Source organism: Pseudopipra pipra, chromosome 9, assembly GCF_036250125.1.
Source record: "Pseudopipra pipra isolate bDixPip1 chromosome 9, bDixPip1.hap1, whole genome shotgun sequence".
NCBI lineage: Eukaryota > Metazoa > Chordata > Aves > Passeriformes > Pipridae > Pseudopipra > Pseudopipra pipra.
The window spans coordinates 20,573,394-20,596,312 of record NC_087557.1 but is presented as its reverse complement, the minus strand read 5'-3'; the positions used below and the strand labels follow the sequence as shown (position 1 = coordinate 20,596,312).

Below are 22,919 nucleotides of genomic sequence, written 5' to 3'. Positions count from 1 at the left end.
TTCTTTGTTGTCTTTATTCCAAGAAATGCATTTAATGGTCCCTAGTTGATGTAAGCATCTGTATTTCTGGGCAACATGTGACCTGGATCAGCATGTTGATAACACTTATACCACCTAAATGTCATGTGCTGGGATGTGTAACGTGTGTATAATGAGTTGTGCTACCTTTCCCTCCTCTTCTCAGTTCTTTCCTGCTCATATTTCTGCTCCCACCCAAAGCTGGTTCCCTCTGCTCAGCCTGCAGTCAGTCATCTCAGAGCTGGGCAAGGGACTTTGGGAAGTGAAAAGCCTAAACCCTACTACAGATAAACTGTCAGGTGACTTCAGGAATTGCTTACAGCTACTGAAGGAGGGGAGGGTATCTGCCTGATAGGACATCTACCTGATAGGTATCTACCTGAGAGGACACAGAACAGGTACCTCTCTAAATCACTGTTTGCTGTTATTTGGAACAGAAAGCTGACTGCCCTCTGCAGCCTGCTTTGCAGGTGATTTAAGTGCTCCACTGTTAATTTCACTGTAAGCTTTCTTGTTCCCTGAGCTCCAACCCAGAAGTGATGCTGGGGAAGATCAGGCAGCCTTCAGCCTTGCAGAGGGAAGACCTGAGGATGAGGACCTGTGATGCCTCAGTGTGGAAGGGCCGCTTTGCACTGGCAGAAATCCTGGTGAGCATGAGGTGAACAACCACATACAGAAGAACTGTTTTTTCTGCTTTCTGAGACTAGATGTAAAGGCAATTTCAGACACTGAAGAAAAAAATGTGCAGGTGTGTGTCTGAGGGAGAAAGGAAGAGAGGAGGCACTCAGCTGTGCAGGAAGCCTGAGCTGAGCTGTGCTCAGCCCTGACCCTGTTTACTTACGCCTTTTCTGGTAACTCCTGAAGAGCCAAGCACTGCAGTGGGAGGTTTGTATGTTTGTGAGAGGGGGGGCCTGGAGGAGAGGTGCAGGAATAAAGCCCGGAGTGCAAAGACAAGGAGTTGAGGTAACCGTGTGTGGGAGATGGTTTTGGTGGAGGGGGCAAAATATTCAAGAAGCCTGTGAGATGTGTTTTTCTCTCAAAGTACAACAGAGGCCTGGGTAGGAGGGGGAGGAAGCTTTTGGATATAGCAGCAGCTTGGGAAAGGAAATGGGAATCTGAGCCAAGCATTAGAGAAACAAAAGTACCACAAAACAGTCAAATGACACCTGCGAACTGGGAGTGCTTTGAAAGTAATGCTGCACACAGCAGACACTTGTCACTGCTCCCCCTTTCCCAGTTCCCAGTCAATTCCAGGCACGCAGCCTACTTCCAGCCTTCCCCTTCTGCTTCTCCCAAGAAAGGAAAAGAAAGGATGTAAGGTCTAGAAAGTCAAATAGACTGTCTTGTTTCTGCTGTCAAGGAAAGGTGTGGGAGCCCTGTGGCAGCAGCAGGTGGGAGGGCAGCTGGCACAGGGAGAGGAGGTGTTGAGAGCTGGGGTTGGAATGACCAGGTTCTCACTAGAATTGGGATGAGACAAGTCTCCTGCACTATATAAATGGATTGGTTTGGGTCCTCCTTATGGATCTGCAAAACAGCTTTGAGTGCCAGAAACAGCATCTTACTCCAACCTCTTGCTTTCACCTGGCACAGAACCTCCCCACCAAGCCCTGTGCTTGACAGAGCCTTGCCAGAAGCTGTGTTCACTTGGGAGAAATTTGCTTCCTCTAGGAATACGTGAACAGTACTCCAGGGAAAATTGTAAATTAACAGGAAAAGATTGTTTTCTCCCCATTTCCTCAGCAGGTGATCAGGAACTGGAGTGTGTGTTACTGGTGCTGTGCTGCTTTCCTGCCAGGCAGCCCCGGTCCTGCTCCCAGGAGCTGCAGCTTCTCATGCCTGGAGGCCTCACCAGGATCCTGTGGTGCAGCCATCACCCAGTCAATGCTTTTACTGGTGTTAACCATCAGTTGTGAATCTTGGGACTGTTTCACCTTGCATGTGATTGTTTAAAATAGTAATTTATTGCTGGTGTTTTCCAAGGGAACCTCTTTCTCATTAGAATCTTGAGTACATCATGTGTTGCTGGAGCTCCCTCTGCCCCTGGACACACCAGCCACTCAGTGATGCTGGGCAGGTAAAATATCCTAGTTCTAGTTTACGTGTTCTGTCAGGGTCATTTATTTCCATCAGTTCACCAGAACTGGCTTTGCTGTTACAGTGCTAGCCTCCTGCAATGCTGCAGCAATGTGGGCAGTCCAAAGGCTACAGCCAGTGCTGGACATGTCCTGTGTTGGTCTTTACTTTGCAGAATGCTTCATGCCAAAAATGTTTTGGTAAACATTTATTGATACATAAGAGAGAGCTGTTAGAGAGAGACTTTTTTTTTTTTTTTTTAGAGGAGTACATTTCCTTAAAATGGTGATGAATTACTGCTTGTATTCTTGTATTAGTGTTACAAAACAAGGGCTGGTATTGCTCTTCGACTGTACACAGCCACAGCCTCTACACTGCAATCTCTCAAGTGTCCCTCATTTTGCCAAGGTGAACTATGGCCATCCATCATAAAATTAGGAAGGCCCCAAACCTCTCATTCATTTACAGTGCCATAGGGCCTGAAAGTGCCCTGGCAGCTCCCAGGCTGATGACATTTCTCATGGCAAACAGAGCACAAGGTCCACATATAAAGGAAATTATTTAGCAACTGCTTTAAAAGAAACAAACAGCCCTGCCTCTCCCTTGAGCAGAGCAGAGCTGCAAGGACCTTGTTTTCAGCACTCCTGACAAAGGATTCTCCCTGTAAGGATCGTGGCTGAGGCTTGCCTACCGAGGCACAGCGCAGATCTTGTAGGGCTGTGGGGCCATCGTGATGCCCATCAGGGGCTGGAGGCTGAGTGTGGTGTCCGGGGGTGCCTGGAAGGTGAATTTCTGGAGCAGAGACGTGAAGAAGAGGAAGAGCTCGGAGCGGGCCAGCACCTCGCCCAGGCAGGCGCGCTTCCCTGCGGAGACAGCAACCCACGGCATCCTCAGACTGAGCTTTTGCTGCTGGAAATGCTTCTGCCTTCCCTCAGGACCACGGTCCCTGATCTCTTCCCAGGATGAGTTTTGCAGCCCCAACTGAGAAGGTGTGTGATGCTGGTATGGGAAACAGGGTGCTAAAAGCCACCTCCCCAGGGAAGCTGCTGGCTGGGGTAGCCTGGGGTGGCAACAGTGAGACCCCAGTGACCTCAGCCATGTGGGAGCAGGAGCACAGAGCGATGCTCCTGCCCTGGTGAAAGTGTTCCTGGGGTCCCTGGAATTATCAGGGATTTTTAGTCATCCTCATCTCCCTTCTCTACATTTAAAAAGAGAGACAAGAAAGGGTTCTGAGTGTGGTTGTGGTGCTTTGGCACGACCACGTGGCCGCTGTTTGAGTGGCATCTCCCAACTATATCTGCCCTTCCCTTCCATGCAGCTGGAAACCTAAGCCTGGTGCCTGAACACGAAAACACCCCAATTCAGCAAATCTTACCCATAGAAAATGCCAAAAATGATTCTCTTTTCCAGAACTTCCCATCCTTCAGGAAATGGCCAGGGTTAAAAGTGTTGGGGGTTTCCCACTCATTCTTGTCAAACATCACAGAGGTTATATTTATTGTTAAAACAGTGCCCTAAGAGGAGAAAAAGAAAAATAATTAACACTTTCTCTTGCACTGACAGCAGGAGGGGCAGTTTTATCTTCCAGTCTCTCCATGAAGAACATGCAGAGTCAAATTCTACTGGAATTATTTGGCTGACAACCACTGCAGGTCCAGGGTCCCTTTGGAGGTGCAGTGATTCTAGAACCACGTTTTCCCCTCATCAGCATCACTTTTGTCTGCTGTAATCTTGGGCCAGAGTTCCTGTAAGAGCTCTGTGAGCTGGGATCTGTGCCTCAAAGGTGTGCCCAGGGGGTGTGGGACCCTGCAGGGCTCTGCCACCTTTGGGGAGCTGGAGAATATTGGTTGGTTGGATGGCAAAAATGCACACTGAACAGGAGTGAACTCTGGACAGGGCAGGGACAGTGTGTCTGTGCAGGAGGGCCTGGCCTGGTGAATCGTGTCTGGGGAGCTGGGAGTCTCCCTGAGGTCCCAGTGCTCAGGGTGAGCTTACCTTTGGGATGAAGAAGCCATCCAGGATCGTGTCCTTCGCTGCCACTCTTGGCATGCTGAAAGGGACAATGTTGGCTTTCCTCTGCACCTCATGGATGACGGCGTTGGTGTAGGGCATGTTGTTCCTGTCCTCCAGCACTGGCTGCCGAGCCTGTCCGATGACGGCGTCGATCTCGGCTTGCACACGGGCTGGTGGGAAAGAGCAGGAATCAGCCAAGGCCCAAGGACAAAAACCCTTGGAACAACACAAGGTTGTTGCTGTGAGGGTCCCCTAAGGACTAACCTGGAACATGTGCCACTGTTTGCACCTCTTTTGTGTGAGTGCAGGGAGATTCCCAACTTTTCTCTCAAGAAAAGCGTCTCTCACAAAGTTGTGAGGGATAAAAGGAAGGGAAACCCTGACCTTTTGCTATTTGTACCTTGAATTTCTGGATGTAAGGCCATGAACAGCAGAGCCCAGCGGAGGGTCGAGGAAGTGGTCTCGGTTCCTGCAAACATCAGGTCGAGGGTGCAGGCGACGAGATGTTCCTCCCGGAAGGTGTCACTGCCCTTGTCCTTCACAAAAAGGTGTGTTAGTGCTGCAGGAACAGTGAGGGCTGTCCTGACACCAGGCTTTGTGCAAACCACACAAGAATTTGGGCAGGAGCTGCTGGCCCCCTGCCATCCCATCCCACTGATGGATGCCCTGAGCCTGATGTGCATCCTAAGCTCCTAAATGGCCACACAGGCAGCTCAGCTGGAGAATTTGGCTCATTTCTCATCCCCCCTCATTTCTGAGCCCTGCTGCAGAAGGCTTTGCTCAGCATTGCTGACCTTGGCTATCTCCTGCAGGTAGCTGTCGATGTAGTCCCGGCTCTCTGAGGGGTTCCAATCCTCCTTGTGCTTGTTGATCTGCTCTTGCATGTAGCTTTTCAACGACTTCCAGTTTTTAGAAATGGTTTGGTGTGCTCCAGGGAGGAACTTCATTATGGATGGGAAAGAGTTGTATAGCTTTGGACACAAAAGGAGAAAGAAAAATTGAATAAAGGACTGAAAACCCCTTCAAAACCCAAAAATTGTGGATCTTGCAATGCTGTGCTTGCTGAAGTGCTGGAGTTGGTGGAAATAGCTCAGCTCCAGAAAAGCAGGAATCCCTCATGAAGGAAGGACTTGTGTGTTGCCAGGTATTAGAGCAGGCAGGTTGGCAGTCAATGGGCAGGAGAAGTGATGCTGAGTGAGAGAAAGCAGCATGAGCAAGGCCCAGCTTGAAAGTAAGGCAGAAAGAAATGACAGGCCAATCCACCCTGTGCAAAGCAATAGGCAAAGACAGGTTTGGTGATGACAACACTGAGCTCTGAGGTTGACTCCAGAGAAGAAACCATGGCTGTGGAGTGTGACAGGAGGGCTGTACCTGGGTTGTGATGGCTCCCTGAAGGAACACTGTCTCATGCATCAGCTTCAGCAATTTTTGAAAGTCCTCATCATGGTAGTCAAACCGATTGCCGAGGGTGAGGGAGCAGATGACGTTTGAAACAGCGTTAGTGAGTGTAAACTGAGGGTTGAAAGGATTCCCTGGAGAAGGAAAAGATCAATTCTCTTCTGGTCTTCTCAGAAAAGGAGAAGAAAACACACTTGGTAAAGGTAAAATAGTCAACCAATACAAATTAAATGAGTGGTCCCAGTGACCATCCTGTGTCACTGCTTTGCTTGGACACCTCACTGCCCCCACGAGCTGGCCAAGCTTGTCTGGGAAACCCCAGTAGTCCCAGTTCTATCAGATTATGGAGATGTTTATTTCCTTTGAAAAGCAATATCTGCAGGAGAGGGATGTCATTGGAATACATTGGAAATAACATTCTTTCTGTCACTGGAATTCCTTGGGAACATCAGTGTTTATACACACATGGTATTTCCCAGAGATCTCAGAGAGAGCAGGAGGCTGAAGGTGGGCTATGAATAATGCATGGGGTGTTACCTGCCTGCACTCTCCAGTCACTTTGAAGGCCAAACCCCTGCAGGAGGGAGCAGGGATGCTGGTGGGGCTGCAGCATCCCTTGTAAGGTGAGGTATTTTTCAGCGTGCAGTGAACCACGGGTGAAATGATACCAGGCCGTACCAGGTCCTGCCTTCAGCACAGCTGCTGAGGGAGGCACGTGGCACTCACCCTGCTCATCCTTAAAGGCATCCACGAGGAATCGGCACTCCTCCTGGATGCGCTCCTCCACGCTCCTCTTCCCCAAGCCAAAGTTTCGGAGGGTGCTCAGGGTGAACCTCCTCTGTGCCTTCCACAAGTGCCCACTGGAGGAGATCAGTCCTGGCAGAAACAGCCCCTGTGAACCAAGGCTGATCCCCCACTGAGGGGAAAAAGCTCCAGGGCTCTGCCTTCTCCCCAGCTGTCTCAGACCTCTGCAGGGCCAGCACCTGAACCTTACAGCTGAGGTGCATGTCTTGAGAGATCACTCACCTATCTTGCTGAACATATCCATAGGAATTTCTGGGCGATCCAAAAAGTTATCCCCTTGGTTTACAAGCACTTCTTTAACCAGCCGCATCCCATTTACTACCACAAGCTTCATGCTTCCCATGGACATGCCGAAGATGTCACCATATTTTTTAGTGTACTGGGAGAGAAAATAATAAAGGGGGTTTCATTTGAAGTGAATGTGTCTGTTGGGACAGCAACAGCCCTGTCAGGGCGTACAGGTGAAAATAAGGGAAGCTGACAGTGTGAGGAGACAAAGAATTTTTGTACAAATCTCTGCCTGACTGCACAGTGTTTTCTCTTTCCTCTTTTTCTGAATCACTGATCACTAAATCAAGTAAACCTCTCCAGGTTTCATTTTGTAGTTCTGTGTTTTTTGAGCTTTTCCCTTCCCAAACAACGTTCCAGCCCACACTCAGTCTTATGGGGCTCCTACAGCTGCAACTGCACCTGTGGGATCGTGTTGTGCCCTTTGCCCCAGGGATCACTGCACACTTGTGCCCCACCGTGTACCCAGGCAAACCGTTGAGGGCAAACCTCCTGCCTGCCTTCCTGGCCCATGGGGACTGGTTTAATCCCCTCCCTGTAGGGGCAGTTCCCTCTGTTGCTTCCCCCACAGTGCCCACTACCCCTGTACCTTCTGCACTGTGATATGCGGAGCTTTGAAGTCCATCATGTAGATGTGTCCTAAAAAGGGGAGGCGTAAAGGGGTGGGAGGGAAGTTCTTTGGGTTTCTGTTCTTCATGTAGTCAGCGACCAACAGGAAGACAATGAGGAAGATGAGGAGGGTATGGAAGGAGATGCTGTCCCAGAGGAAGTGCAGCATGGCTGGATGGGGGGGCTGTGCACAGAGGTGTCCCACGGCAGGTCAGGGCAGGTCGAGCTCCCAGGTCACCACTGAATCCCCAGGGACAGGGGCAGAGGGGTGATGTGCTGGCTCTGTAGGCAAAAACACAAGAGAGCATGGAGCAGCTTTTGCTGCCCTGGTCTACAGGCTGCGTTCAGACTCCTGCTTTGCCAGCTCTCAGTTTAATCTTGATTAAACTGGAGCATTTCCTCTGCTGCGGTTAAAAACCACAAACCACCCCAAACCAAAACACCCCCAGCTGCCCCTTTCCCCTCCCGCCTCCAGCGCTGCTTCACCAAACCCCAGTGATCCACGCCTTGTGTCAAGGACAGAACTGAGCTTTGCGGGATCAAGATTAAAACCTTCCGGCAGCTTCCCTGCGCTGTTCCCGCAAGCCCCTGGCTCAGCCCAGCCCTGCTCTCTCATCCCCGTGGTGCCCTCACTGTGCCGGGTCCCAGTGTCAGCTCCACGGTGCCGGGAGGCTCCAGCCGCTCCGAGTGCCTCGAGCTTTCCTCCTTGACAGGAGCTCGTTCGCTGCTTTGAAGAGTCCCAGACCAAGGCCCAGGTCGCCGGGGGCATCCGAGATAAGGTTGCACAAACCTTCCCAAACCGCCTGACTGCTTCCTTCCGGCTCCTGTGTGTCACAGTGACGCGGGCTGCCAGCAAAGAGCCATCCAGGCTCGGCAGCCGTCCCGAAGCACCGTCCTTTTCTCATCCCCGCGGGACAAGCAGAGCAACTTGCCCTGGCCGGGAGGTTGGCCCTGCCCGAGCCCTCCAGCCATCCCTTCCCAGACCTCCCTTGTCCTTTTGGGTGCGTAGCCCGTGGTGGAGCCGTTCCCAAAGCCCCACAAAGCTGGGGCAGGTGCTGAGAAGCCAAAGCAGATGCCCAGCTCTGCCGGCGGGGGCCCTTTCGGGGTAGCTGGCAACAGGCCGTGCTGACTTTTCCCCTTGGATCGGCTCTGAGGCCGGGAGGTGTTGGTGCACGTACAGCATCTGGACTTTTGATGCACATGTTGTGTTTTCTTGTGAAAGCAGCAGGGGGGTGGCAGCAGCAGTCTGACATTGCACCACGTGGCTCTGCAGTTGTCAACTGCCCCCTCGTGCTCTGGGGGACGTTTTGGGGGCCTTTTCTCCCTTTTGGGGCCATCAGTTGTGGCCATTGGGGTTGTCGAGTGCCGATGAGAAGGCACAGAGGTGCAGCAGAGCCCCTGGGGTGATGCCATTCATGTGTTCTCCATAGCCCTCACACTTGGGAAGTTTGAAAGTTAAATCCCTGTTCTATTGTGAAACTGAAAGTGGGGACACCTGATTTTGGGGAGAATTTGTCTTGTAACATCTCGCCTTTGAGCACACTTAGGCATGAGCCTGTGAAGGTGCACATGTTCCATTTAGTTACATGAGGTGGATCACGCAGAGAATTTATGAATTCGTGCCTCCTGCCTTTATGTTGTGGGATAATTGCATTGATTCCCCCCCCCAACTGATTAAAATAAAAAAAAAAAGAATGAGACGATTACTTGAATCATTTATTCTCTCCATCAGTAGGGGAGGAAGCCCTAAAGTAATTGGGAAACACAAGTTTGAAATGCAAGAGAGAAGAGATCATCTTTCATTGCTAATCCACTGCAAAAAATACAAGTTTTAGCCACATGCCAGAGGTCAGACCTACAGCAGAATGAATGAAAAAAGGAAGAGAAATCAGTGACTGGTCCTGAGTGGCTTTGAAAAGTTCATAGATGGAAAAACGTTCTCAGACCTTTTATGTTTTCTCTTTGAGAAAGACCAAAGCACAACTTGGGAGCCTGTGACTGTTAAAAATTAATTAAAAACGCAATAGGATTCAAGTGATGAGTTGGAAGGACAGCTCAGTGACAGAATCCCTGAGTGCCTGGCATGGCAGGAATGTGATGTGCAGAGGACTCTCCCGTGTGGCATAAATCTGCCACTGCACAGTGATTGCTTTGTACTGCAGCAAAGTGGATGTAGGAGGATGTGGATTGCCAGGGATGTAGAGGGGACCAGTGGAAATGGAACTCAATGTAATCCTCTTTTCCTGTTAACTGTTCTGTATCCTACATGGGTGCCCATTGAAAAGTCTTCTATGAAAGGTGAGAAGCCAAAAAAAGAGAAAAAAGAAGAATCTTTGCTGTGACTACACTGCAGACAGAAGCACCCAGGAGACAGCATTTCTAAGCCTAAATACTTGGTCAGGTAAATGAAAAAGCTCTTTACAAGTTGCATGTTTAATGAACTCTTATCCAAAGGGAGCTGGTATGGGCAGGAGCAGTGTGTCCGTCACCGAGGGGGCCATGTCCCAACCCACTTCCTCGGCCCCACGCTGTGTCCATGCCCATCATGCATAGACACAAATCTTTGCCACAAACAGAGGGGAAGTGTTGAACTCGAGACTTCTCACCACAAAGCCACTTCCTTCCTGACAGCCAGCGGTGAGCTGCCACAGGCACGACCCTTCCAACACTCTCTGCTGCTTTTTCTTCTCTTGGGCTTTGGATAAAGTGCTCCCAAGCAACAGAGGGATTATTTTATTGCAGCTTTTCTGTTTTTTATTTTTTTAGCCCAGATGAGTTGCCAAGGGCTTGTTTTCTGCACTCCTGACAAAGGATTTTCCCTGTAAGGATCGTGGCTGAGGCTTTCCTACCGAGGCACAGCACAGATCTTGTAGGGCTGTGGAGTCATTGCAACGCCCATCATGGGGTGGAAGCTGAGTGTGGTGTCCGGGGGTGCCTGGAAGGTGAATTTCTGGAGCAGAGACGTGAAGAAGAGGAAGAGCTCGGAGCGGGCCAGCACCTCGCCCAGGCAGGCGCGCTTCCCTGCGGAGACAGCAACCCCCGGCATCCTCAGACTGAGCTTTTGCTGCTGGAAATGCTTCTGCCTTCCCTCAGGACCATGGTCCCTGATCTCTTCCCAGGATGAGTTTTACAGCCCCAACTGAGAAGGTGTGTGATGCTGGTATGGGAAACAGGGTGCTAAAAGCCACCTCCCCAGGGAAGCTGCTGGCTGGGGTAGCCTGGGGTGGCAACAGTGAGGCCCCAGTGACCTCAGCCATGTGGGAGCAGGAGCACAGAGCGATGCTCCTGCCCTGGTGAAAGTGTTCCTGGGGTCCCTGGAATTATCAGGGATTTTTATTCATCCTCATCTCCCTTCTCTGCATTTAAAAAGAGAGACAAGAAATGGCTCTGAGGGTCGTAGTGGTACTTTGGGACAACCACATGGCCCCTGTTTGAGTGGCATCTCCAGGTCGCATCTACCATTTCCATCACTACTTTCCTCTGTATTCATCATGCAGTTGGAAACCCAAGACCACTGCCTCAGCACAATTCAGCAAATCTTACCCACAGAAAATGCCAGAAATGATTCTCTTTTCCAGAACTTCCCATCCTTCAGGAAATGCCCAGGGTTAAAAGTGTTGGGGGTTTCCCACTCATTCTTGTCAAACATCACAGAGGTTAAATTTGTTGCTAAAACAGTACCCTAAGAGGAGAAAAAGAAAAATAATTCACACTTTTGGTGGCACTGACAGCAGGAGGGGCAGTTTCATCTCCCAGTCTCTCCATGAAGAAAATGCAGAGTCAAATTCTACTGGAATTGTTTGTCTGACCAATGCAGGGCCAGTTGTTCCTACTTCTCATCTCTGTGGAGATGCAGTGATTACAGAACAACGGTTTCCCCTCATCAGCATCACTTTTGTCTGCTGTAATCTTGGGCCAGAGTTCCTGTAAGAGCTCTGTGAGCTGGGATCTGTGCCTCAAAGATGTGCCTGGGGGGGTGTGGGACCCTCGAGGTCTCTGCACCCTTTGGGGAGCTGGAGAATATTGTTTGGTTGGATGGCAAAAATGCACACTGAACAGGAGTGAACTCTGGACAGGGCAGGGACAGTGTGTCTGTGCAGGAGGGACCTGGCCTGGTGAATCATGCCTGGGGAGCTGGGAGTCTCCCTGAGGTCCCAGTGCTCAGGGTGAGCTTACCTTTGGGATGAAGAAGCCATCCAGGATCGTGTCCTTTGCTGCCATTCTTGGCACGTTGAAAGGGACAATGTTTGCTTTCCTCTGCACCTCATGGATGACGGCGTTGGTGTAGGGCATGTTGTTCCTGTCCTCCAGCACTGGCTGCCGAGCCTGTCCGATGACGGCGTCGATCTCGGCTTGCGCACGGGCTGCTGGGAAAGAGCAGGAATCAGCCAAGGCCCAAGGACAAAATCCCTTGGAACAACACAAGGTTGTTGCTGTGAGGGTCCCCTAAGGACTAACCTGGAACACCTGCCACTGTTTGCACCTCTTTTGTGTGAGTGCAGGGAGATTCCCAACTTTTCTCTCAAGAAAAGCGTCTCTCACAAAGTTGTGAGGGATAAAAGGAAGGGAAACCCTGACCTTTTGCTATTTGTACCTTGAATTTCTGGATGTAAGGCCATGAACAGCAGAGCCCAGCGGAGGGTCGAGGAAGTGGTCTCAGTTCCTGCAAACATCAGGTCGAGGGTGCAGGCGACGAGATGTTCCTCCCGGAAGGTGTCACTGCCCTTGTCCTTCACAAAAAGGTGTGTTAGTGCTGCAGGAACAGTGAGGGCTGTCCTGACACCAGGCTTAGTCCAAACCACACAAGAATTTGGGCAGGAGCTGCTGGCCCCCTGCCATCCCATCCCACTGATGGGTGCCCTGAGCCTGATGTGCATCCTAAGCTCCTAAATGGCCACACAGGCAGCTCAGCTGGAGAATTTGGCTCATTTCTCGTCCTTCCTCATTTCTAAGCCCTGCTGCAGAAGGCTTTGCTCTGCATTGCTGACCTTGGCTATCTCCTGCAGGTAGCTGTCGATGTAGTCCCGGCTCTCTGAGGGGTTCCAATCCTCCTTGTGCTTGTTGATCTGCTCTTGCATGTAGCTTTTCAACGACTCCCAGTTTATAAAAATGGTTTGGTGTGCTCCAGGGAGGAACTTCATTATAGATGGGAAAGAGCTGTACAGCTTTGGACACAAAAGGAGAAAGAAAAATTGAATAAAGGACTGAAAACCCCCTCGCAAAACCCAAAAATTGGGAGTCCTGCAATGCTGTGCTTGCTGAAGTGCTGGAGTTGGTGGAAATAGCTCAGCTCCAGAAGAGCAGGAATCCCTCATGAAGGAAGGACTTGTGTGTTGCCAGGTATTAGAGCAGGCAGGTTGGCAGTCAATGGGCAGGAGAAGTGATGCTGAGTGAGAGAAAGCAGCATGAGCAAGGCCCAGCTTGAAAGTAAGGCAGAAAGAAATGACAGGCCAATCCACCCTGTGCAAAGCAATAGGCAAAGACAGGTTTGGTGATGACAACACTGAGCTCTGAGGTTGACTCCAGAGAAGAAACTATGGCTGTGGAGTGTGACAGGAGGGCTGTACCTGGGCTGTGATGGTTCCATGGAGGGCAATTGTTTCATACATCAGCTTCAGCAATTTTTGGAAGTCCTCATCATGGTAGTCAAACCGATTGCCGAGGGTGAGGGAACAGATGATGTTTGAAACAGCGTTAGTGAGTGTAAACTGAGGGTTGAAAGGATTCCCTGGAGAAGGAAAAGATCAATTCTCTTCTGGTCTTCTCAGAAAAGGAGAAGAAAATACACTTGGCAAAATAGTCAACCAATACAAATGAAATGAGTGGTCCCAGTGACCATCCTGTGTCACTGCTTTGCTTGGACACCTCACTGCCCCCATGAGCTGGCCAAGCTTGTCTGGGAAACCCCAGTAGTCCCTGTTCTATCAGATTATGGAGATGTTTATTTCCTTTGAAAAGCAATATCTGCAGGAGAGGGATGTCATTGGAATACATTGGAAATAACATTCTTTCTGTCACTGGAATTCCTTGGGAACATCAGTGTTTATACACACATGGTATTTCCCAGAGATCTCAGAGAGAGCAGGAGGCTGAAGGTGGGCTATGAATAATGCATGGGGTGTTACCTGCCTGCACTCTCCAGTCACTTTGAAGGTCAAACCCCTGCAGGAGGGAGCAGGGATGCTGGTGGGGCTGCAGCATCCCTTGTAAGGTGAGGTATTTTTCAGCGTGCAGTGAACCACGGGTGAAATGATACCAGGCCATACCAGGTCCTGCCTTCAGCACAGCTGCTGAGGGAGGCACGTGGCACTCACCCTGCTCATCCTTAAAGGCATCCACGAGGAATCGGCACTCCTCCTGGATGCGCTCCTCCACGCTCCTCTTCCCCAAGCCAAAGTTTCGGAGGGTGCTCAGGGTGAACCTCCTCTGTGCCTTCCACAAGTGCCCATTGGAGGAGATCAGTCCTGGCAGAAACAGCCCCCCTGTGAGCCAAGGCTGATCCCCCACTGAGGGGAAAAAGCTCCAGGGCTCTGCCTTCTCCCCAGCTGTCTCAGACCTCTGCAGGGTTGTCACTTGGGCCTACAGATGAGGTGCATGTCCTGAGGGATCACTCACCCATCTTGCTGAAGATTTCAGAAGGCATTTCTGGTCGCTCCAGGAAGTTTTCCCCTTGGTTTACAAGCACTTCCTTAACCAGCCGCATCCCATTTACCATCACAAACTTCATGCTGCCCATGGAAATGCCAAAGATGTCACCATAATTTTCAGTAAGCTGGGTGAGCTAAAAAATAAAATGGCTTTCATTTGAATGAATGTATCAGTTGGGACAGTGACAACCATGTCATAGGGCACAGGTAAAAATAAGGGAAGCTGAGAGTGGGAGGAAAGAGGATTTGTGCACAAATATCTGCCTTATTGCACAGTGTTTTCTCTTTCCTCTTTTCCTGAATCACTGATCAGGACTTGGTGTTAATTGTCGAGTTGGTGTTAAATCAAATAAACCTCTACCAGCTTGTTGTGCTCCCTTCCCAAACACCCTTCCAGACCCCAACTCAGACCTATGGGGCTCCTCTATCTGTGACTGCACCTGTGTGATCATGTTGTGCCCTTTGCCCCAGGGATCACTGCACACTTGTGCCCAACCTTGTACCCAGGTAAACGTCACTTATGATTACAAACCTCCTGCCTGGCCCATGGGGTCTGGTTTAACCCCTTCCCTGCAACTACAATTCCCTCTGTTCCTTCCCCCACAGTGCCTACCACCCATATACCTTCGTCACTCCCTTTTGGGGATCTTTGAAGTCCATCAAGTAAAGATGCCCAACAAAGGGAAGGCGTAAAGGGGTGGGAGGGAAGTTCTTTGGGTTTCTGTTCTTCATGTAGTCAGCGACAAACAGGAAGACAATGAGGAAGATGAGGAGGGTATGGAAGGAGATGCTGTCCCAGAGGAAGTGCAGCATGGCTGGATGGGGGGGCTGTGCACGGACGTGTCCCACAGCAGGTCAGGGCAGGTCGAGCTCCCAGGTCACCACTGAATCCCCAGGGACAGGGGGAGAGGGGTGATGTGCTGGCTCTGTGGGCACAAACACAAGAGAGCACGGAGCAGCTTTTGCTGCCCTGGTCTAGAGGCTGCGTTCAGACTCCTGCTTTGCCAGCTCTCAGTTTAATCTTGATTAAACCTGAGCATTTCCTCTGCTGCGGTTAAAAACCACAAACCACCCCAAACCAAAACACTCCCAGCTGCTTCTTTCCCCTCCCGCCTCCAGCGCTGCTTCACCAAACCCCAGTGATCCACGCCTTGTGTCAAGGACAGAACTGAGCTTTGCGGGATCGAGATTAAAACCTTCCGGCAGCTTCCCTGCGCTGTTCCCGCAAGCCCCTGGCTCAGCCCAGCCCTGCTCTCTCATCCCCGTGGTGCCCTCACTGTGCCGGGTCCCAGTGTCAGCTCCACGGTGCCGGGAGGCTCCAGCCGCTCCGAGTGCCTCGAGCTTTCCTCCTTGACAGGAGCTCGTTCGCTGCTTTGAAGAGTCCCAGACCAAGGCCCAGGTCGCCGGGGGCATCCGAGATAAGGTTGCACAAACCTTCCCAAACCGCCTGACTGCTTCCTTCCGGCTCCTGTGTGTCACAGTGACGCGGGCTGCCAGCAAAGAGCCATCCAGGCTCGGCAGCCGTCCCGAAGCACCGTCCTTTTCTCATCCCCGCGGGACAAGCAGAGCAACTTGCCCTGGCCGGGAGGTTGGCCCTGCCCGAGCCCTCCAGCCATCCCTTCCCAGACCTCCCTTGTCCTTTTGGGTGCGTAGCCCGTGGTGGAGCCGTTCCCAAAGCCCCACAAAGCTGGGGCAGGTGCTGAGAAGCCAAAGCAGATGCCCAGCTCTGCCGGCGGGGGCCCTTTCGGGGTAGCTGGCAACAGGCCGTGCTGACTTTTCCCCCTTGGATCGGCTCTGAGGCCGGGAGATGTTGGTGCACGTACAGCACCTGGACTTTTGATGTACATGTTGTGTTTTCTTGTGAAAGCAGCAGGGGGGTGGCAGCAGCAGTCTGACATTGCACCACGTGGCTCTGCAGTTGTCAACTGCCCCCTCGTGCTCTGGGGGACGTTTTGGGGGCCTTTTCTCCCTTTTGGGGCCATCACTTGTGGCCATTGGGGTTGTCCAGTGCTGATGAGAAGGCACAGAGGTGCAGCAGAGCCGCTGGGGTGATGCCATTCATGTGTTCTCCATAGCCCTCAGACTTGGGAAGCTTGAAAAGTTAAATCCCTTTTTTATGGTGGGACCTAAAGGGGGAAAACAGATCTTTTGTTTTCTCTCTTAGAAAGACCAAAGCACAACTTGGTAGCCTGTGACTGTGACCATTAATTACAGATTAAAATAGTGGTGGGGAGTTGGAAGGACAGCTCAGTGATAGAATCCCTGTGTGCCTGGCATGGCAGGGATGTGATGTGCAGAGGACTCTCCCATGTGGCATAAATCTGCCTCTGCACAGTGATTGCTTTGTACTGCAGCAAAGTGGATGTAGGAGGATGTGGAATGTCAGGGATGTAGAGGGAACCAGTGGAAATGGAACTCAATGTAATCCTCTTTTCCTGTTAACTGTTCTGTATCCTACATGGGTGCCCATTGAAAAGTCTTTTATGAAAGGTGAGAAGCCAAAAAAAGAGAAAAAAGAAGAATCTTTGCTGTGACTACACTGCAGACAGAAGCACCCTGGAGACAGCACTTCTAAGCCTAAATAGTTGGTCATGTAAATGAAAAGGCTCTTTACAAGTTGCATGTTTAATGAACTCTTATCCAAAGGGAGCTGGTATGGGCAGGAGCAGTGTGTCTGTCACCGAGGGGGCCATGTCCCAACCCACTTCCTCGGCCCCACGCTATGTCCATGCCCATCATGGCCATCATGGACACAAATCTTTGCCACAAACAGAGGGGAAGTGTTGAACTCGAGACTTCTCAGCACAAAGCCACTTCCTTCCTGACAGCCAGCGGTGAGCTGCCACAGGCACGACCCTTCCAACACTCTCTGCTGCTTTTCCTTCTCTTGGGCTTTGGATAAAGTGCTCCCAAGCAACAGAGGGATTATTTTATTGCAGTTTTTCTGTTTTTTATTTTATTAGACCAGATGAGTTGCCAAGGGCTTCTTTTCAGCACTCCTGACAAAAGGATTTTCCCTGTGAGGATTGTGGCCGAGGCTTCCCTACCGAGGCACAGCGCAGATCTTGTAGGGCTGTGGGGCCATTGTGATGCCCATCATGGGGTGGAGGCTGAGTGTGGTGTCCGGGGGTGCCTGGAAGGTGAATTTCTGGAGCAGAGACGTGAAGAAGAGGAAGAGCTCGGAGCGGGCCAGCACCTCGCCCAGGCAGGCGCGCTTCCCTGCGGAGACAGCAACCCACGGCATCCTCAGACTGAGCTTTTGCTGCTGGAAATGCTTCTGCCTTCCCTCAGGACCACGGTCCCTGATCTCTTCCCAGGATGAGTTTTGCAGCCCAAACTGAGAAGTTGTGTGATGCTGGTATGGGAAACAGGGTGCTAAAAGCCACCTCCCCAGGGAAGCTGCTGGCTGGGGTAGCCTGGGGTGGCAACAGTGAGGCCCCAGTGACCTCAGCCATGTGGGAGCAGGAGCACAGAGCGATGCTCCTGCCCTGGTGAAGGTGTTCCTGGGGTCCCTGGAATTATCAGGGATTTTTATTCATCCTCATCTCCCTTCTCTGCGTTTTAAAAGAGATACAAGAAAGGGCTCTGAGTGTGGTTGTGGTGCTTTGGGATGACCACGTGGCCACTGTTTGAGTGGCACCTCCGTCACTATATTCCTCTCTATCTCCATCATGCAGTTGGAAACCCAAGACCACTGACTCAGCACAATTCAACAAATCCTACCTATAGAAAATGCCAGAAACGATTCTCTTCTCCAGAACTTCCCATCCTTCAGGAAATGCCCAGGGTTAAAAGTGTCGGGACTTTCCCACTCGTTCTTGTCAAACATCACAGAGGTTATATTTGTCAACAACATAGTGCCCTAACAGGAGAAAAAGAAAAATAATTCACATTTTCTCTTGCACTGACAGCAGGAGGGGCAGTTTTATCTTCCAGTCTCTCCATGAAGAACATGCAGAGTCAAATTCTACTGGAATTATTTGTCTGACAATCCCTGCAGGTCCAGGGTCCCTTTGGAGGTGCAGTGATTCTAGAACCACGTTTTCCCCTCATCAGCATCACTTTTGTCTGCTGTAATCTTGGGCCAGAGTTCCTGTAAGAGCTCTGTGAGCTGGGATCTGTGCCTCAAAGGTGTGCCCAGGGGGTGTGGGACCCTGGAGATCTCTGCCCCCTTTGGGGAGCTGGAGAATATTGTTTGGTTGGATGGCAAAAATGCACACTGAGCAGGAGTGAACTCTGGACAGGGCAGGGACAGTGTGTCTGTGCAGGAGGGACCTGGCCTGGTGAATCATGCCTGGGGAGCTGGGAGTCTCCCTGAGGTCCCAGTGCTCAGGGTGAGCTTACCTTTGGGATGAAGAAGCCATCCAGGATTGTGTCCTTTGCTGCCATTCTTGGCACGTTGAAAGGGACAATGTTGGCTTTCCTCTGCACCTCATGGATGACGGCGTTGGTGTAGGGCATGTTGTTCCTGTCCTCCAGCACTGGCTGCCGAGCCTGTCCGATGACGGCGTCGATCTCGGCTTGCACACGGGCTGGTGGGAAAGAGCAGGAATCAGCCAAGGCCCAAGGACAAAAACCCTTGGAAGAACACAAGGTTGTTGCTGTGAGGGTCCCCTAAGGACTAACCTGGAACATGTGCCACTGTTTGCACCTCTTTTGTGTGAGTGCAGGGAGATTCCCAACTTTTCTCTCAAGAAAAGCGTCTCTCACAAAGTTGTGAGGGATAAAAGGAAGGGAAACCCTGACCTTTTGCTATTTGTACCTTGAATTTCTGGATGTAAGGCCATGAACAGCAGAGCCCAGCGGAGGGTCGAGGAAGTGGTCTCGGTTCCTGCAAACATCAGGTCGAGGGTGCAGGCGACGAGATGTTCCTCCCGGAAGGTGTCACTGCCCTTGTCCTTCACAAAAAGGTGTGTTAGTGCTGCAGGAACAGTGAGGGCTGTCCTGACACCAGGCTTAGTGCAAAACACACAAGAATTTGGGCAGGAGCTGCTGGCCCCCTGCCATCCCATCCCACTGATGGATGCCCTGAGCCTGATGTGCATCCTAAGCTCCTAAATGGCCACACAGGCAGCTCAGCTGGAGAATTTGGGCTTGTTTCTTGTCCCTCCTCATTTCTAAGCCCTGCTGCAGAAGGCTTTGCTCTGCATTGCTGACCTTGGCTATCTCCTGCAGGTAGCTGTCGATGTAGTCCCGGCTCTCTGAGGGGTTCCAGTCCTCCTTGTGCTTGTTGATCTGCTCTTGCATGTAGCTTTTCAACAACTTCGAGTTTTTAAAAATGGTTTGGTGTGCTCCAGGGAGGAACTTCATTATAGATGGGAAAGAGTTGTACAACTTTGGACACAAAAGGAGAAAGAAAAATTGAATAAAGGACTGAAAACCCCTTCAAAACCCAAAAACTGAGGATCCTGCAATGCTGTGCTTGCTGAAGTGCTGGAGTTGGTGGAAATAGCTCAGCTCCAGAAGAGCAGGAATCCCTCATGAAGGAAGGACTTGTGTGTTGCCAGGTATTAGAGCAGGCAGGTTGGCAGTCAATGGGCAGGAGAAGTGATGTTGAGTGAGAGAAAGCAGCATGAGCAAGGCCCAGCTTGAAAGTAAGGCAGCAAGAAATGACAGGCCAATCCACCCTGTGCAAAGCAATAGGCAAAGACAGGTTTGGTGATGACAACACTGAGCTCTGAGGTTGACTGCAGAGAAGAAACCATGGCTGTGGAGTGTGACAGGAGGGCTGTACCTGGGCTGAGATGGTTCCGCTGAGGGCAGTTGTTTCATACATCTGCTTCAGCAATTTTTGGAAGTCCTCATCATGGTAGTCAAACCGATTGCCAAAGATAAGGGAGCAGATGACATTTGAAACAGCATTAGTGAGTGTAAACTGAGGGTCAAAAGGATTCCCTGGAGAAGGAAAAGATCAATTCTCTTCTGGTCTTCTCAGAAAAGGAGAAGAAAACACACTTGGTAAAGGTAAAATAGTCAACCAATACAAATGAAATGAGTGGTCCCAGTGACCATCCTGTGTCACTGCTTTGCTTGGACACCTCACTGCCCCCATGAGCTGACCAAGCTTGTCTGGGAAACCCCAGTAGTCCCTGTTCTATCAAATTATGGAGATGTTTATTTCCTTTGAAAAGCAAGATCTACAGGAGAGGGATGTCATTGGAATACATTGGAAATATCATTGTTTCTGTCACTGGAATTCCTTGGGAACATCAGTGTTTATACACACATGGTATTTCCCAGAGATCTCAGAGAGAGCAGGAGGCTGAAGGTGGGCTATGAATAATGCATGGGGTGTTACCTGCCTGCACTCTCCAGTCACTTTGAAGGCCAAACCCCTGCAGGAGGGAGCAGGGATGCTGGTGGGGCTGCAGCATCCCTTGTAAGGTGAGGTATTTTTCAGCGTGCAGTGAACCACGGGTGAAATGATACCAGGCCGTACCAGGTCCTGCCTTCAGCACAGCTGCTGAGGGAGGCAGGTGGCACTCACCCTGCTCATCCTTAAAGGCATCCACGAGGAATCGGCACTCCTCCTGGATGCGCTCCTCCACGCTCCTCTTCCCCAAGCCAAAGTTTCGGAGGGTGCTCAGGGTGAACCTCCTCTGTGCCTTCCACAAGTGCCCATTGGAGGAGATCAGTCCTGGCAGAAACAGCCCCCCTGTGAGCCAAGGCTGATCCCCCACTGAGGGGAAAAAGCTCCAGGGCTCTGCCTTCTCCCCAGCTGTCTCAGACCTCTGCAGGGTTCTCACTTGGGCCTTACAGCTGAGGTGCATGTTCTGAGGGATCACTCACCCATCTTGCTGAAGATTTCAGAAGGCATTTCTGGGCGCTCCAGGAAGTTTTCCCCTTGGTTTATAAGCACTTCCTTAACCAGCCGCATCCCATTTACCATCACAAACTTCATGCTGCCCATTGAAGAGCCAAAGATGTCACCATAACTTTCAGTAAGCTGGGTGAGGAAAAAAATAAAAGGAGTTTCATTTGAATGAATGTATCTGTTGGGACAGGGACAACCATGTCATAGGGCACAGGTAAAAATAAGGGAAGCTGAGAGTGGGAGAGGAAAGAGAATTTGTGCACAAATCTCTGCCTGATTGCACAGTGTTTTCTCTTTCCTCTTTTCCTGAATCACTGATCAGGACTTGGTGTTAATTGTCGAGTTGGTGTTAAATCAAATAAACCTCTACCAGCTTTCATTTTTCGGTTCTCTATTTTTCCAGATTTGTTGTTCTCCCTTCCCAAACACCCTTCCAGCCCCCAACTCAGTCCTACGGAGCTCCTACATCTGTGACTGCACCTGTGTGATCGTGTTGTGCCCTTTGCCCCAGGGATCACTGCACACTTGTACCCAACCTTGTACCCAGGTAAACGTCACTTATGATTACAAACCTCCTGCCTGGCCCATGGGATCTGGTTTAACCCCTTCCCTGCAGCTACAATTCCCTCTGTTCCTTCCCCCACAGTGCCTACCACCCATGTACCTTCTTCACTCCCACTCGGGGATCTTTGAAGTCCATCAAATAAAGGTGCCCTACAAAGGGAAGGCGTAAAGGGGTGGGAGGGAAGTTCTTTGGGTTTCTGTTCTTCATGTAATCAGCGACCAACAGGAAGACAATGAGGAAGATGAGGAGCGTATGGAAGGAGATGCTGTCCCAGAGGAAGTGCAGCATGGCTGGATGGGGGGGCTGTGCACGGAGGTGTCCCACGGCAGGTCAGGGCAGGTCGAGCTCCCAGGGCACCACTGAATCCCCAGGGACAGGACGAGAGGGGTGATGTGCTGGCTCTGTGGGCACAAACACAAGAGAGCACGGAGCAGCTTTTGCTGCCCTGGTCTACAGGCTGCGTTCAGACTCCAGCTTTGCCAGCTCTCAGCAAGGATTAAACCCCTTCTTGATTAAACCCGAGCATTTCCTCTGCTGCGGTTAAAAACCACAAACCACCCCAAACCAAAACACTCCCAGCTGCCCCTTTCCCCTCCCGCCTCCAGCGCTGCTTCACCAAACCCCAGTGACCCACGCCTTGTGTCAAGGACAGAACTGAGCTTTGCGGGATCGAGATTAAAACCTTCCAGCAGCTTCCCTGCGCTGTTCCCGCAAGCCCCTGGCTCAGCCCAGCCCTGCTCTCTCATCCCCGTGGTGCCCTCACTGTGCCGGGTCCCAGTGTCAGCTCCACGGTGCCGGGAGGCTCCAGCCGCTCCGAGTGCCTCGAGCTTTCCTCCTTGACAGGAGCTCGTTCGCTGCTTTGAAGAGTCCCAGACCAAGGCCCAGGTCGCCGGGGGCATCCGAGATAAGGTTGCACAAACCTTCCCAAACCGCCTGACTGCTTCCTTCCGGCTCCTGTGTGTCACAGTGACGCGGGCTGCCAGCAAAGAGCCATCCAGGCTCGGCAGCCGTCCCGAAGCACCGTCCTTTTCTCATCCCCGCGGGACAAGCAGAGCAACTTGCCCTGGCCGGGAGGTTGGCCCTGCCCGAGCCCTCCAGCCATCCCTTCCCAGACCTCCCTTGTCCTTTTGGGTGCGTAGCCCGTGGTGGAGCCGTTCCCAAAGCCCCACAAAGCTGGGGCAGGTGCTGAGAAGCCAAAGCAGATGCCCAGCTCTGCCGGCGGGGGCCCTTTCGGGGTAGCTGGCAACAGGCCGTGCTGACTTTTCCCCTTGGATCGGCTCTGAGGCCGGGAGGTGTTGGTGCACGTGCAGCACCTGGACTTTTGATGTACATGTTGTGTTTTCTTGTGAAAGCAGCAGGGGGGTGGCAGCAGCAGTCTGACATTGCACCACGTGGCTCTGCAGTTGTCAGCTGCCCCCTCGTGCTCTGGGGGACGTTTTGGGGGCCTTTTCTCCCTTTTGGGGCCATCAGTTGTGGCCATTGGGGTTATGCTGTGCTGATGAGAAGGCACAGAGGTGCAGCAGAGCCCCTGGGGTGATGCCATTCATGTGTTCTCCATAGCCCTCACACTTGGGAAGCTTGAAAATTAAATCCCTGTTATTTTTTGGAACTGAAAGTGGGAAAACCTGATTTTGAGAATTTTTCTTTTAAGATCTTGCCTTTGAGCACACTTAGGCATGAGCCTGTGAAG

At 51.4% G+C, this 22,919-nt stretch overlaps 2 protein-coding genes across 7 annotated transcripts; both read right to left on the bottom strand.

Annotated features, from left to right (window-relative positions):
* Nucleotides 1-2,284: 2,284 nt before the first annotated feature.
* Nucleotides 2,285-8,314, bottom strand: LOC135419049 (cytochrome P450 2J2-like). Of its 3 annotated transcripts, none has more exons than XM_064665136.1 (10): nt 7,837-8,314; nt 7,184-7,485; nt 6,529-6,685; nt 6,229-6,378; nt 5,476-5,636; nt 4,899-5,075; nt 4,505-4,640; nt 4,087-4,274; nt 3,467-3,605; nt 2,285-2,954 (listed from the first exon to the last, which is right to left on the bottom strand). In XM_064665136.1, the coding sequence occupies exons 2-10, from the start codon at nt 7,370-7,372 to the stop codon at nt 2,779-2,781; spliced, it is 1,473 nt and encodes a 490-aa protein (XP_064521206.1). In that variant the 5' UTR covers nt 7,373-7,485; nt 7,837-8,314; the 3' UTR covers nt 2,285-2,778. The 3 variants fall into 3 exon arrangements, with proteins under 3 accessions (XP_064521206.1, XP_064521207.1, XP_064521208.1); XM_064665137.1 differs by having other exon boundaries at nt 7,994-8,314; XM_064665138.1 differs by lacking the exon at nt 6,229-6,378.
* Nucleotides 8,315-9,618: 1,304 nt separating this feature from the next.
* On the bottom strand, nt 9,619-22,462 carry LOC135419047 (cytochrome P450 2J2-like). Of its 4 annotated transcripts, none has more exons than XM_064665133.1 (10): nt 15,128-15,741; nt 14,475-14,776; nt 13,819-13,975; nt 13,518-13,667; nt 12,771-12,931; nt 12,192-12,368; nt 11,798-11,933; nt 11,380-11,567; nt 10,747-10,885; nt 9,619-10,224 (listed from the first exon to the last, which is right to left on the bottom strand). In XM_064665133.1, the coding sequence occupies exons 2-10, from the start codon at nt 14,661-14,663 to the stop codon at nt 10,049-10,051; spliced, it is 1,473 nt and encodes a 490-aa protein (XP_064521203.1). In that variant the 5' UTR covers nt 14,664-14,776; nt 15,128-15,741; the 3' UTR covers nt 9,619-10,048. The 4 variants fall into 4 exon arrangements, with proteins under 4 accessions (XP_064521203.1, XP_064521200.1, XP_064521201.1 ...); XM_064665130.1 differs by having other exon boundaries at nt 13,819-13,984; nt 15,128-15,739; XM_064665131.1 differs by having other exon boundaries at nt 13,819-13,984; nt 15,285-15,739.
* Nucleotides 22,463-22,919: the final 457 nt, after the last annotated feature.